The sequence below is a fragment of the Mobula birostris genome, chromosome 4 (genome assembly GCF_030028105.1).
Source record: "Mobula birostris isolate sMobBir1 chromosome 4, sMobBir1.hap1, whole genome shotgun sequence".
Classification (NCBI taxonomy): Eukaryota; Metazoa; Chordata; class Chondrichthyes; order Myliobatiformes; family Myliobatidae; genus Mobula; species Mobula birostris.
The window spans coordinates 93,972,035-93,988,337 of NC_092373.1; the positions used below are offsets into that span (position 1 = coordinate 93,972,035).

The 16,303-nt window shown below is 41.6% G+C and overlaps 1 protein-coding gene across 2 annotated transcripts in view; it reads right to left on the bottom strand.

Annotated features, from left to right (window-relative positions):
* The window catches only part of sap130b (Sin3A-associated protein b), a 66,012-nt gene that overhangs the window by 44,527 nt on the left and 5,182 nt on the right, over positions 1-16,303 (bottom strand). For both annotated transcript variants that reach the window (XM_072255785.1, XM_072255783.1), the window contains exons 4-11: positions 12,335-12,502; positions 12,070-12,202; positions 11,338-11,465; positions 10,132-10,256; positions 6,952-7,102; positions 5,266-5,356; positions 1,425-1,529; positions 608-749 (exon numbers count right to left, since the gene is read on the bottom strand). In XM_072255785.1, coding sequence (XP_072111886.1) covers positions 608-749; positions 1,425-1,529; positions 5,266-5,356; positions 6,952-7,102; positions 10,132-10,256; positions 11,338-11,465; positions 12,070-12,202; positions 12,335-12,502 — 1,043 coding nt within the window. The remainder of the gene's footprint in view (positions 1-607; positions 750-1,424; positions 1,530-5,265; positions 5,357-6,951; positions 7,103-10,131; positions 10,257-11,337; positions 11,466-12,069; positions 12,203-12,334; positions 12,503-16,303) is intronic.

Sequence of the window (16,303 nt, forward strand, 5' to 3'; positions counted from 1 at the left end):
CTGAGACACAGAAAAAAATTTGCTCATGAAACTTAGGTGAAAGTGAATAAACAAAATATCTCCTTTTTTTTTTAAAATCTCATGTTTCTTGGTGTGTACGCAGATGACATGGCTTCATCTGGTAGAAAATCATGACACAAACCATTTTCTAGGAATGAAACCTTCTAGTAACACAGAGGGTTCCCTGTACTTCAGTTTCAGAATAACAGCTACTTCAATTTAAACTGGTTAATAACTCAAATAGGTGATGTTAATGTACAAGCCAAGATAATAATAATAATAATAATATCTGATCTGCTGGGGCACATCTACAAAGTACATTACTCTTGATCAACTTGACTCTTACATTTACAGTTTATTTTCCAACAGATCAATGGGCATTGACCACAGGTCAAAAACAATTGTATTTTCCTTTATTATACGACAAGATCCAGCACATGGAGCCTGTTACAACAATAAATTGGTACACATGGAAAAACAGAGGAATGGAGAAGGAAAATGGGATAAAAATATTGACAGTAGAAGTCAATGGGGAAACTTGGATATGCAAAATCTAAATCTCTATTGATGCTTCTAACATTAACTCAGGCACTTGAAGCCACCATACCTATTCTCAGTGCGTGTTTCCATCGTAACAGGGTTAGGCGATGCCCTATGACCTGGTATGGAAATCAGGTTCCCCCTCTCTGTTGTATAATCAGGCTGGATCCGTGGGGAATTGTGGGTAATTGGTTGAGGAACAACTTTTGCTGTAACACAGTACAACAGAGTGTACATTAGTGATGGAAAAATACAATCCCAACTACCAGCGATTTCCCCACCCAGAAACCTTTGCTGGGTAATCGAAGTTAGCAGCCACAGAAAGAGTTACACTGAAAGTTCATGAACCAGAAATGTCAATCCTGTTGCTCTCTCCATACATGCTACTTGACCTAATGAGTGCTTCCAGCAGCTTGCTTTTTACTTCAGCTTTCCAGGTTTACTTTTGTTTGCTTTTCTGCTAAAATTAGCAGCTACTGAAGAAGCTCTTTTTTGCCAATACTTCAATAAGCCTTTTAAATCTATTCTTAGTTCAGAACAAAAAATTCTAATGGGTTGTTACTCACATTATTTTATAGCTAGCCATTGATTTTTCATTCAACTTGAATTCTTTCTAATTGGTAGGACAGTTTTCTTTACTGTGCCATAAATCAATCCATTTATGAAGATCATTGCAAGGAAATTCAACTTCCACAATGTCCTACAAAATAGTATTTCACCTTTCCCCTGAAAAAGAGCACTCAAGCAGTCAATACCCTAGTCCAGAATGAAGACACCAAGGTCCGAACACTGTACCAACTCCTGAATTAGAACCTTTCAAAAAAATTCAGTCAAGCTTTCTGGTCACATTTGAGTTGGAAACCATGATAATGGGTTGCACTCACCAACAGGAATAGTTGACGTCGTGACTACAGGAGCATGAGGTGTATGAGAAGCCATTGTCATGTTAACAATTGTACTGCTTGTTACTTGGGAATGGGAAACAGCACCTGTAAAGCAAAAATAAAAGTATTTACAAACAGAAATATCAAAAAGCTGACGAATAATGAAACACACAAGATGTAAATGCTCGCATGTAAGCAACAGGAAATAGATTGTTTTCAGAGTCATGACATAAAATGAGAAATAAATCTAACTTTTCTTAATGCAGAGAGGTTTCTAAGCAAAAAAAAAATCAATAGGATTTTGGCATTCACTGTTTTCAGCTTCTCTGCTGGAATTATAGGAAAACTTAAATAATTTCCTCAACATAGATTACATATGCAAAAAAGTGAGATTCTAATGACCGTATTTTACAAACACTGCCAGGGTGGTATTTCATTTCAACAACCCTATCAAAATGTATTTCTAAAAAGCAGTCAGTTATGTTATCCATACAATAAAGGCAACAGGAGTGCTGAAAAAGATGATATAAATAGGTCAGTTGATACACAAAATTGTTTGTAACATCACCATTCTGGGCAGCATCTTTCATGCTTATTTCAGTACTTTCTCTGATGGCTTAGCTTGAAAATTATTAGTTTGCTACTTGAGAGGAGCAGAAGATTAACATCTCTGATACACAAATTAAACAAACGTTTCACCATGCAAACTATTAATCTGCTTTACAGTATGCCCAGTTACAAAATGACAAATAAGGTAAGACACATCAAAGTTGCTGGTGAACGCAGCAGGCCAGGCAGCATCTCTAGGAAGAGGTACAGTCGACGTTTCAGGCTGAGATCCTTCGTCAGGACTAACTGAAGGATAAGTGAGTAAGGGATTTGAAAGTGGGAGGGGGAGGGGGAGATCCAAAATGATAGGAGAAGACAGGAGGGGGAGGGATGGAGCCAAGAGCTGGAGATTGGCAAAAGGAATATGAGAGGATCATGGGACAGGAGGTCCGGGGAGAAAGACGGGGGGGGGGGGGGGGGGAGGAAAGAGGGGGGCGGATACCTCCTCTTATTTACCCCTCGATCGTGACCCCACTAAGGATCACCAGGCCATTGTCTCCCACACCATCACCGACTTTATCCGCTCAGGGGATCTCCCATCCACTGCTACCAACCTAATAGTTCCCACACCCCGCACTTCCCGTTTCTACCTCCTACCCAAGATCCACAAACATGCCTGTCTGTCCTGGCAGACCTATTGTCTCAGCTTGCTCCTGCCCCACCGAACTCGTTTCTGCATACCTCGACACGGTTCTAACCCCCCTTGTTCGATCCCTTCCTACCTGTGTTCGTGACACTTCTCACGCTCTTAAACTTTTCGATGATTTTAAGTTCCCTGGCCCCCACCGCTTTATTTTCACCATGGATGTCCAGTCCCTATATACTTCCATCCCCCATCAGGAAGGTCTCAAAGCTCTCCGCTTCTTTTTGGATTCCAGACCCAATCAGTTCCCCTCTACCACCACTCTGTTCCATCTAGCAGAATTAGTCCTTACTCTTAATAATTTCTCCTTTGGCTCCTCCCACTTCCTCCAAACTAAAGGTGTAGCTATGGGCACCTGTATGGGCCCTAGCTATGCCTGCCTCTTTGTTGGCTTTGTGGAACAATCTATGTTCCGTGCCTATTCTGGTATCTGTCCCCCACTTTTCCTTTGCTACATCGACGACTGCATTGGCGCTGCTTCCTGCACGCATGCTGAGCTTATTGACTTTATTAACTTTGCCTCCAACTTTCACCTTGCCCTCAAGTTTACCTGGTCCATTTCCGACACCTCTCTCCCCTTTCTAGATCTTTCTGTCTCTGTCTCTGGAGACAGCTTATCCACTGATGTCTACTATAAGCCTACTGACTCTCACAGCTATCTGGACTATTCCTCTTCTCACCCTGTCTCTTGCAAAAATGCCATCCCCTTCTCGCAATTCCTCCGTCTCCGCCGCATCTGCTCTCAGGATGAGGCTTTTCATTCCAGGACGAGGGAGATGTCCTCCTTTTTTAAAGAAAGGGGCTTCCCTTCCTCCACTATCAACTCTGCTCTCAAACACATCTCCCCCATTTCACACACATCTGTTCTCACTCCATCCTCCCGCCACCCCACTAGGAATAGGGTTCCCCTGGTCCTCACCTACCACCCCACCAGCCTCCAGGTCCAACATATAATTCTCCATAACTTCTGCCACCTCCAATGGGATCCCACCACTAAGCACATCTTTCCCTCCCCCCTTCTCTCTGCTTTCCGCAGGGATCGCTCCCTACGCGACTCCCTTGTCCATTCGTCTCCCCCATCCCTCTCCACTGATCTCCCTCCTGGCACTTATCCTTGTAAGCGGAACAAGTGCTATACATGCCCTTACACTTCCTCCCTTACCACCATTCAGGGCCCCAGACAGTCCTTCCAGGTGAGGCAACACTTCATCTGTGAGTCAGCTGGGGTGATATACTGCGTCCGGTGCTCCCGATGTGGCCCTTTATATATTGGCGAGACCCGACGCAGACTGGGAGACCGCTTTGCTGAACACCTACGCTCTGTCCGCCAGAGAGAGCAGGATCTCCCAGTGGCCACACATTTTAATTCCACATCCCATTCCCATTCTGACATGTCTATCCACGGCCTCCTCTACTGTAAAGATGAAGCCACACTCAGGTTGGAGGAACAACACCTTATATTCTGTCTGGGTAGCCTCCAACCTGATGGCATGAACATCAACTTTTCTAACTTCTGCTAATGCCCCACCTCCCCCTCGTACCTCATTATTTATTTATATACACACATTCTTTCTCTCACTCTTCTTTTTCTCCCTCTGTCCCTCTGACTATACCCCTTGCCCATCCTCTGGTTCCCCCGCGCCCCCCCCCCCCCCCGGTCTTTCTCCCCGGACCTCCTATCATATCCCTTTTGCCAATCACCTGTCCAGCTCGGCTCCATCCCTCCCCCTCCTGTCTTCTCCTATCATTTTGGATCTCCCCCTCCCCCTTTCAAATCTCTTACTAACTCTTCCTCCAGTTAGTCCGGACAAAGGGTCTCGACCCGAAACGTCGACTGTACCTCTTCCTAGAGATGCTGCCTGGCCTGCTGCGTTCACCAGCAACTTTGATGTGCGTTGCTTGAATTTCCAACATCTGCAGAATTCCTGTTGTTTGCGTTTTTAAAATAAGATAAGAACTTGGATAAAATTATATCAAAAATCATACAATATTGAACTTAAAAGAATAATATTGATGTACGCAACATTAATTTTTTGGTCCCTGCACAGCATTGTTCTCATTTTTCTCTTTTACCTCAAGTGGATTAAATCAAATCAACTGCAAATTCTTAGACATAATACTCGCAGCATGGCAAGCAGTCATAGAGCATTAAAGAAATGAATGCTGTACTGGAACCAGAAAACATCAATCAACATACTAACCATCCCGGACCCACTCTTCCATTCATATTCTAGATGTTAAGCATTTTAGCTGTTAAGGAATTACTTATTTACTCCAGTATTCAGTGTTATGGCTAGTGTTTCCTTGGTACCTTGCAGTTAAGATAAGTAAATTAAAATGTTCAATAACTGAGGCATAGGGTTTTTTGTATGGAGAGCCATGCAGTTACTTTCGTAGTTATTGAGAACTAGTGTTAGGTAGAATCTACCATCAATACAACTGACGAACTCAGTAGAACTGAGAGCAAAATATGTCTAATGTATGCAAGACTACTGCATCAAGAGTGCTTCCATTTGAAGAGCAGTCAACAGCTTTCTGTCGTAAGAGTCTAAAATGAATACAAGTATTTTGCAGAAACCAGGTACTCACCCTGACCCGTAGTAGAAGGGACTGAGTTTGTTGAAAGTATAGGTGCCACAGTGGCGGCAGCAACTGGTGTGCCAGTACTGAACATGGCTTTCTGTTGAAAGAGAATGGATTGTTGGTTTTGGAAGCTGATAAAAGTTATTGATCGATGCTACCTATTACATAACCAACAGCAGGAATAGTCATTAGTCATCTTGAGATGAGCACTGGAACACAAAAACTGAATTTCTGATTTATCATGAGCTTAATGTCTAAAACATGCTAAACTTCCTTACTTCAAGAAATCACAACTGTGGCTTTCTTGTTCAAAAGCTGACCTGTGTGTGCAGACATAAGCTGACTGCTTGGGTTTAGACCTGCCTTCTCAACTACTGAGAGGTGATCAGCACTGTTGAAAAGCTCTCTTAGTGGTCACTTAGGTTGCTATGGAGATGAGAGAAGACAGGGACGAGGGGAAAAAGATTGAACAGCAAAGTGCTGGGTAATGCAGCCTCTCCCCATATTGGAGCAGTGTGACTGAACCATTACCACAACAGTCATTGGAATGTATATGCTGCAATCTTACTCTGTGCAGCACTTGCAAAGCAACGTGTTACCAGTGAAACCAAAGACCAAGTGGGACCCTTTAACTTTTATGGTTCTTGATTTTCGGCTCAACATCCTCCTTATTTTACTGAGGTTGATCAAAGATCACATGTGGCAACCTTCTGATCCAATCTGTACAAGTAGAAAATATGCACTATGCAGACTGCAGTGGGGAAATCACACCGGCACAGGGGTGAATCACTCAGCCTAATCTTCCAATGAATGGGATTTCTACCAGAAATACGTGTTAACACTCCAGAACATGCAAAAGCATGATTAATTTCGCAGCTTACAAACATGCAGTCTTTAATTTTTCATACAAGCTTATCCAGAGCACACACTTGCAGGGATTCAGGAACACAAACACTTAATGAATGCCTACTTGCCAACAACTGCAGTTTAGCCAACAACAACAGCAGGATCGTGCAAGTGTGATGACACTGTTTATTACACACAATGAAACAGGTGCAATTGAAGGACCCCTTTCTAACTAGCAGAATTATTTTCCTGTGTTGGAAACCACCTGCATCATTTAGAGAGGCAGCAGTACTGGCTTGAGGAGGTAAGCACAAAACAAGATCCAAATGCAAATGCAAATGAGCAGGGGGCACAGTCCCTTTGCATGAAAATAATAATTGATATTGAATAACAGTGTTGCGTATGAATCTATCAATTAGACCAACTTTTATCATAGCTGTGGGCTTCTTCCCATTTAGTAATGCACTGAAGAAACCTCTCAGGAATTGCTGAATGATATCAACCTGGAACAAACCATTATATATATCCTAAATCAAATCACACTGTTTACAGTAACTCTACTATAATGCCAAGTTTTTCAGTTCATGAAAAGATAAAATGTTCACAATGTTCTCACTTGCCAACTAAATTTCCAAGTTATTTAAAAGACCAAAATATGTCAATCTGTCTTGAGGGTTCCTTGTTACATTAAACATACTGATCTTGAGTGGCAATTTCAGGAAGAATTTATCTGATATAGATCACAGTACAACAATTTCACAGAGGGTGGGGGCTTGGGACAGGATAATTAATAACAACGACAGCCACTTTGGAGCCAAGTGCAGGATGGTAGATGAAAATCTTTACCTGTGTTATGGGATGGAGCTGAGGTTTCTGAGCAGCTACTGCAGGGTGAGAAGGCAATGTGATGCGGGCAGTTGTATCACGAGGCTGCTGGGTACGCTGGATACTAATTGTGGCAGCAGATGGATGAGGTTGGATGGTCAGTGCTGGTCTACTGCAGGGAAGGAGAAACAATTCAGACAGGGGACCTCTTGCACTGAACTCTGAATTCTCTGACAAAGACTAATGTTTGAAATTGGATACAAAGCCCCTTGAGTCTGTTTCACCACTAAATCAAGTCTGAACCATATCTTATCATCTATCCTCAACACTCCTGCATTATAAAAATCCTAGATTTTAAACTAAGCACTAGCTTCAGCTTTCTTCAGTATACGGTACTGTGCAAGTGTCTCAGGCACATGTAAAAAATCCTGAAGACACTTTCAAAAATAATGAAGTTTCTAAATATCTAAAAATGACTATAAAAGAGCAATAAACAGTTAAAAAGAAACACCAAATCAACTCAATACTTGGTGTGACCACCCTTTGCCAATTCTCGTTAGGTACGCCGACATGCAGTTTTATAGGGGTAAAGGGGGCAGGCATAAAGAAATATTTTGGTTGGTAGTTTGTTCCAAGCATTTTGGAGAACTTGCCACAGTTCTCTGCAGACTTTGGCTGTCTTGCTTACTGTCTCTCCAGGTAATCCCAGATGATCTTAATGTTGAGATCAAGGCTCTGTGGGGGCTACAACATAGAGAAATCCTTGTTCTTCTTTTTGCTGAAGATAGTTCTTTATGCCCTTGGCCGTATGTTTGGGGTCATTGTCCTGCTGCAGAATGAAGATGGGACCTATCAGACACCTTCCTGATGGTATTGTGTGATAGATGAGAATCTGCTTGTACTTCTTAGCATTAAGGATTTCATTAATTTTAACTAAGTCACTAACTCCATTTGCAGAATTGCAGCCCCAAACCTGCAGGGAATGTCCCCCGTACTTCACTGGTGGGTGCACACACTCAATGTAATGCTCTCCAGCTCTTCCAAGGACAAACTACCTCCTCATTGAGCCTAGAATTTCAAATACTAACCCATCAATCCAGAGCACTTGCTTCCATCGTTTAGCACCCTAGCCCTTGTATTTTATGCAGAGGTGAGCCACTTGTCTGTTTCCACAGGAGGGATGGCCTTTTTGGCAGCATCTCTTCCTTGAAGACCACTTCTGACAAGACTGCTCTGGACTATAGCGGGGTTTCAGTGGTTTCTGTGAGTTCAGAGCTGATAACCTTGCTGGACTTGTTCTGAATCATAAGGGATGCCAGTTTGATGAACTTCTCACGGCTGCACTCAGTTTTCGTGGCCTACCACTGTGTTTTTGATCCTGAACCTCGTTTTGTGCTTCTTCAGAAGAACTTAGACAGCACATCTTAGAAATGTCCGCCACAAAATTTCTGCTTGGGAGAGACCTTGCTGATGCAGGACGACCTCCTTGTGTCTTGTTGCTGTGATCACTTGCCATGGAGTAAGAATTGTTGATTTGAAGGTTACAATGTCAAATCTACCACATCCTCACCTTTTAGTTTGGTTGTCCTTTGCCCAGTTTGATTGCTTCTCCACCCGTTTCTGTTTCAGTTAATCAGTTTAGTTCATTCAAGTCATTATGTCATTGATCATTAGCATCCTATTTTGTTATCTTTGTTTAACCATGCACTGGCCTACAGTGTATACTCACAAAGTAATCAGGTTTGTATTTGAAATGTGGTCCATTACTTAATAAGTTACTTTCTTCAACAAAATACAAAACAAAACATTTATTTTTTTGGAAAATAATGTTTAGACATCTAAAATTTGCTGCTCTTTTCTGCTGACACACTAATAAAGACAAAAAATAATAACGGAATACAAAATTTATTTTTAAAAAATCAAGGGTGCCCAAGACTTTTACACAGTACTGTATTGCAAATTAGTTCTTTGTGGGAATAGAAGTAACATCATCCCTGAAAACCTACCTCTAATTTTATTTCCCCTACATCAGAGGAAGCAAAATCTATCTACCTTGTTGATCCTACTTAATCAATGCTAAACAATTTGTTTGAATTGCTCCTCGTTTCCTATGTGTTCTAATACAAGCATGATACAGAAACCTGTTCTTATAATTAAATCCTTTAGTCCCAGTACCACATATAAACTGTGTCACAATTTGGAGCCAACATGTGTTGTGGTGCTCAGAATTGAAAGCAAAGTCTAATTGAGGTCTAACCATAAGCTTATATAACAGATGTAAGTTGCAATACTGGGTTACCTATTTGGTGTATTCAATAATCCTATTATTTTTGCGGCAGTTAGTTCCTTAGTTCAAGTGAGCTTTTGTCCATAGCTTTACAGCCATGAATTCAGAACTACAGAAGGGAAGCGATGATTGCTTATTGTTAAAACTTTCAAAGTACTACAAGAAAACTTCACTGACATTTCCAAAATACTGCCTCATTGTACTGCTGCCGCAAAGAAAACAAATTTTGCAACATATGCTGGTGATATTAAACCTGATTCTGATTCTGGGGCTTTAGCCTAACATATTAGTTCTGAATTGTTTACATGCTCAGGATCATAGATAAACAGAACTGGCTACAAGACAGATTGTTAATGTCCAAAAATTTAGCAACAGAATAGCTCAAGTTAACTAAAAAAAATTAAGCATTGATGGAAAGAATAACCCTGACAGCCGTATTCTAGGTTACTATCAGTGTTCCAGACTCATTTTTCTTGCAGAGCTGACAAAAAAAACTTTGGACAGCAGCCTCCAGCAACAACTGCAGTTCTCTGGAAGCAGGTTAGAAAAGAAATTCACTGGCAATTAAATATTATTCATCCTGAAAACATAAAATACTTACAGGAGGTTCTTTCTTCACCTCACCACATCCCTTCTGTAGTAATGGCTGTGAAGGTATGAACTAGAGCTCTCTTGATCTAAGGAACTAATTGCCACACTGGTACCAAGTTTGTTCAATTTAATATCTGATATCAGACAAGGTAACTATTCTTGCAGATGTTTACATCTGTTACACAAGCCCATAGTTAGACTTCCTTTTGCTTTCAACTCTGAGCACAACACATGTTGGCTCCAAATTGTTTGCCTTCTAGGTGTGTAAACATTTAAGCCATGACTAACGTACACACTGATGACCTTGTTTTCCATCAGGTTACCTGTGAGCCACATCTGCCCCATGAGCTGCTGCTGTGGTAATGACAGGAGACTGGGCTCGTGTTGCAGACACTGTTGCCACCACTGCTGAAGGAATTGCTGCAGAGGTGGTTGAAGGTGGCCGAGACTGCCAAAAGAAATGCACAAATTTCCATCTTAATATTTAAAGATGAGAGCAATGACTGCATAAGCTGCATCTAAGGTTGAAGATAGTACTGAAGGCCATTCACACCATCACCCTTGAAATTTGGCGCAGATCATGCAGAATTACGTACCAGAGAACCCAAGTGTGATTGCCTTGAAGATAATAGAGTGACATTTGGAAGTCAGCAATAATTGTACTACAGATATCTATCATTAAGTTGACAGTGTACTTAACGTTCCAATGGTGGATAGGTTCAAATGGTCATGAGGTGGAAAAAGATATAGATATAGGGCTGTAGAAAGTCATGCAAGATTTCAGGCTTACCATTCAACAAAGGGAGAGTCACAGGAAGAGACTATACGTTGATAAATCCCAGTGGTGAAGTACTTTTACACAAGTGATAAAACTTCATGCAATATTGTGCACATTTAACCATTACTAAGAATCATAGGACAGCATAATGACATATATGGACCAAAACTGCTGGGCGTGCATGGTAAATACTGAAGTGCAATGTATGATTAATGTCACTCATGGCTTTCTAACACAATTCATAAATGGTAGGTTGCAGGACCACACTTAGCCAGAGGATGAAGGTCTGATTCAGTGTCAGTTAGAAAGCAAACTGCTACCTGGTTACTGCTGAAGGTATGTCACTCATTCCTTTAGAGTGGCCAGGGACACTCAGCCACCACTGTAGGTCTCTGAATACTCACCTCTGCAGGCACAATGATCCACTGACTGTCAGAAGCACAAGGTGTCCAAATACATACTAACTCCACCAATTTCCACTCCAAATAAACCTTCAAGAAGTAACTTCTATTGGGAATTGCTATTTGAGAGCTTTCTCTGTGCTAGGAATCAGAGGTAAAGTCATGATATGCACATAACTTTGACCCTTAACCCAGCTTGTCACACCTAAGACCTGTAATTAAAACCTACTCTGAACAAAGCACCTGAAACACATCACCCATCTTTAAAACCAAAGAATTACAAAGTATTTTAAGTTCAAAATGCATTCCATCATGGGTTGATAAAGATTAGCTTAGAGTTAAGTGGCTACCTGTATAGGTAAGTGCAGAGAATGTTGCACCGCAGTCTGAGGATTGCCTGCTGTCGGTAACGGTGCTGGAGCAGGACGCAGGACCGTGGTCACTTTGGAACTTGAGATTGCTGCTGCCACTGCTGCACCTATGGAGGACATCAGTTTGCTTAAAATAAGTATTTCATTTCAAATCTCAAAAAGCATTGGAAAGCACTCGTTCAGTATCGTAAACACACAAAATGGAGGACTAATTAAGAAATATAGATGTATATCACTGCCTCTGAATAATACAATAGAATCTCCAACTATATGTCCTTTTCCACTGCAACTGACTGCAGGTCCAGCTCATTGGACCTCTGCTTAAGTAGACATGAAGATCTGACATCCCCAACTTGTAGAGCTCCCTCAAAACATTGACAATATTTGTGCACTAAAGCATGATACGAGATTTCCATCTAGTCAGCGAACACAACACAGCAGCAATAAAACGGGCAATGAAGATTAAACAAGATTTACAGAAATAACAAAGATTACTTCAGCTGTCTGTTGCATACAAACCTCTACGTGGACCTGAATGAGTCAAGAGAATTCTCATTTTTACTAATTTATGGGAAGAATTAAATTACTTATATAAACCGTGCCTACAGGCCAAAACAAAAATGAACAGAGGACGGAAAGTGAAAACTGCGTTTCCAAAACACATCCATGTTATCTCTTATATATGGAAAATGCTGTTAAAAATTACGTTACCTCTAGGCACATGAGATGAGAACATATGAGACTGTGCAGTGGATGGTCCAATGTGGAGGGAAGCGGGAACAGAGTTTCGGATAATAGACATCTGCACATTGGGACCCATCAGATGAGGGATGTTGGGATGACCCTACAAAGAAGATCATCGAAATGAAGTCACAATACTGATACCACAATTGCAAGATTAAATGGTCTTCTTAACTGAGTGCGTGAATGTAGTTGTTTTAAGTTTTAAACAAAATTAGGACAATTGTGTACTTACCTGCTGCCCACTGATAGTAGCCACAGGGATTGCAGAGGCCTGTGGAACACTGGTATCCATGCTAACAGTTACGTGTCCTGAAACTTTAGGAGGAACAGTCAAGTGTCCCAAGCCAGATGATGGAGCAGGAGCAATGGGCCTACTTGGCAAGGGCGACTTCAGTGTGGTCTAGAAAAACAAAATTTCAGTCCGACTTCAGACAAAAACATAAAAGGGCAACAGTAAAGCTTTGAGAAGTTGCTTAAACTTCAGCTTATTTGGATCTTTTTTTTGCCCCTCCTCCAAATACGCACGTGTGGGAGAGACAGACAGATAGGCGCAGTCACTCACAACACCTTGCAAATGAACCTCAGGATTCATTAATAATAATTCTGTAGCACTTCAACTGTCTATGGCATCATTGTGGAACTGGCTTTAAAGTAACATAGTTTAACATTGGCAGGTTATCATAGCATTCTCACTTCAGCAGGATCAGCAGCTCTCCTCAGAGACAAGGTTAACATTCATCATTTTAAAACAGTGGTCCCCAACCACCAGGCCGCAAAGCATGTGCTACCGGGCCGCGAGGAAACAATACGAGTCAGCTGCACCTTTCCTCATTCCCTGTCACGCACTGTTGAACTTGAACATAGGGTTGCCAACTATCTGGTATTTGCCAGGACATCCCGTATATCGGGCTAAATTGGTTTGTCCCATATGGGACCGCCCTCGTCCCGTATTTCCCCCGCTAAGGTACAGCGCTCGTATGAAACCTTCCGTGCCAAAATGGCGTAAAGCGAAGAAGCAATTACCATTAATTTACCATAAATTTTTGAGCGTTCGCAGACCCAAAAAATAACCTACCAAATCATACCAATTAACACATAAAACCTAAAATAACACTAACATATAGTAAAAGCATGAATGATATGATAAATACACAGCCTATATAAAGTAGAAATAATGTATGTACAGCGTAGTCGGGAAGATCAAGTCAAAACCGATTTGTGGGGGAAAAAATCAGCACATACGCGCATGCGCACACAGGTGCCTGCACAAGGCTTCATGGTCATGGTAGTCTTTCTCAGGGTAAACACTGTCCCGTATTTGACTGCTACTTTTGACCCTTATCTGGGAGTGAGAAGGTTGGCAACCTTAACTGTAAAAGTCATGCTGAGGTGAGTTTAACCCTACTTGAACACTCCAACCCCCCCACACCCCCCCACCCCCAATCGGCCGGTCCGCAAGAATATTGTCAATATTAAACCGGTCCGTGGTGCAAAAAAGGTTGGGGACTCCTGTTTTAAAACACATACAAGTAAAAACATGGAGAGATATTGAAGTACAGAATGGAGGAAGAGAGCACCCAGTTCCTTGTGTGAGCCTTCAGGCAGGATGAATGAAGCTGGTATCCCATTCATCACTTATCACATTTACCAAGTCAAGTCGGTTTTTCTGGTGCTCAAAGGTAGCAGATTTGGCTACAATGCCTGAAGTAATTTGTAACATGAAAGGTTGCTAGATGAAACAGTTATGTTATGAGAAGTTAACGCTGACCCACCAGAGAACATTAATGAGTAGATAAAGCAACGAAATGTCATTATAGTTGATGAAGGTTTTATAGCCAATAACATGAATGGACCACAGTCAAGATGTTCCTAGGATTAGTGGACTGTAGTTATGCAGAGAGATTGGGTGACCCGCACTTGTCTCCCTGGAACGGAGGCTAAGACGTGACCTGACCGAGACACAGACAGTACCCGAGTTAACACGGATTCTCTTCAAAGTATATTTATTATCAAAGTATGTGTACATAATACAACTTTGAGATTCATCTCCTTGCAGGCAGCCACAAAACAAGGAAACCTCAAAAGAACCCATTAAAAAATGAAGTCCATCAAACAGAGAAAAAAAAATCGTGCAAACGATAAAAATTAGCCAATAGCATCAGAACTGATGTTTTATGAAAGATACGAAGCCAGGCATTACAGAAACTCAAGTAGACCACTGCCACAGTTCAGTGTGGAGCTGAGTAAACATTGCAAGACCACAGACATGAAGCCAGGCATTACAGCAGCTCAAGCAGGCCACTGCCTCAGTCAGAGCGGAACTGAGAAAACGCCACGGAACAGTGAGCAAAACCGGGCCTCGCCTCGCCTGCAGTCCCAACACCCTGACCTTTTCAGTTTGGGCTGGCACTTAAATCATCCGAACATCGGGGAGTATGTTGCTCTCAGGCCGCTCTGGGTCTGAACCCCACTGCCACGATTCAGCCCATTCCCCAACTTTCCAATTTGGCCCAACACTTAAATTCATCGGACATCGGCACTTTGCTTACACTCAGGGATACCACGACTCTGATTCGACCCCCTCCCCGCCCTTCACTTGCCTCGACCATGCCTTCCCTGCGCCTCACCTCCATTTTCCTTGACCATTTCTACCTGTGATATCCCTTACTAGTGTTGATCGTTTTTAATGAAGCGTTATTAATAAGTCATTTACCAGTTTCCTTTGTTTTGATTTGATAAGTAGTCATTGGGCATCAGCAGTGCCATCTTAAACTAGATGTTTATTCTTGGGAACTGTTGGTAGGCCAATTTCTCCTAATGGCAGAGACATGTTTTCTCTAGTAACCCACATCATATCTACCAATTTGCATAGGTAGATTTCCTTCAGTGAAATCATTTGTAACTGGGTTGGGGGGGGTGGCAGCCGGATATGATATTCTGTCAAAGGAGGTGATATAATCACAGCATTTAAACAGGAATAAGAACGAGAGTAAGAGAGCGCGAGAGATATTCCCCAGATATACCCACAAAGGTTGGTCTGAATGCTAAGCAGCTACAAATGAACAAATCTACCAACTAAAGGAAACAAACACATGGGTGCCCTTTAATCAAATAAGTGTATGAACAGAATTTCAAACCAAAAGACAGAAGAACAGTTTTGAAGAGGATACTGGAATAAGTTACCAACTGCAAAAACAATAGCAAACATGTCGCATATCCCCTTTCCCTACCATCTTGCAATTCAAGTATCAAAAAAAAATCAAATTGCAAATCAACTCTGGCAGCAACTCACATAAATATGGACACCTCACACAATGTGGAATAATAAATGACACAAAGTTTTCTTAAGATATACGGCAACCAGTCCAATTTCTTAGAAAGGGTTTCATTTACAACTACAAACCACTAAATCCACTAAGGCTGGCATAATCATGTTGGGTTCGGAGAACCTGGACAGCCTTAGCTGAGAACTAAAAGTGAGTTACTGATCAGAACACAATGATCTGTTTCAATATTCAAGTCTGCTGTTTATGTTGCCAAGTACTTTACATGTCTTCAACATGAAGTTGACAGAGATATTTTTAACTCATTTCAAGTCAACAAATTTAACCGGGATAATAAATCTTGCAATGTATCCAGTTAGGGACCTGAAAAATTGCTTTAATGGTGCCTAAACAATATTCTTTTCTGACTGCTAATTAAAACAGGAACTTCCTACATGGATCATTCCCTTGAAAGGAGAGCATTACAAACAGATTCTATACTATTGGATGTGCTAAAAGCAACATCTGAGAAGATGAGTCATTCTGAAAGAACTGAATCAGTCTTCAGAGCTAACAGGTCAAAGGAATAGTGACACACATCAAAGTTGCTGGTGAACGCAGCAGGCCAGGCAGCATCTCTAGGAAGAGGTGCTGCCTGGCCTGCTGCGTTCACCAGCAACTTTGATGTGTGTTGCTTGAATTTCCAGCATCTGCAGAATTCCTGTTGTTTGCGTTTTTAAAGGAATAGTGAATTAACTTCACCATGGATAATAAGCCCAGCCTAGTATTTCTGACATCACAGAATTGTGAAACAACCACATTCAGTACACCAGCTTTTAGTACAAACTCCAACAAGATGCAGTACTGAGCTTGGATGTACAGGCAGTGCATGGAACTGACATATCACCAGTGCACAGACTTTAAACAACAGATATGAA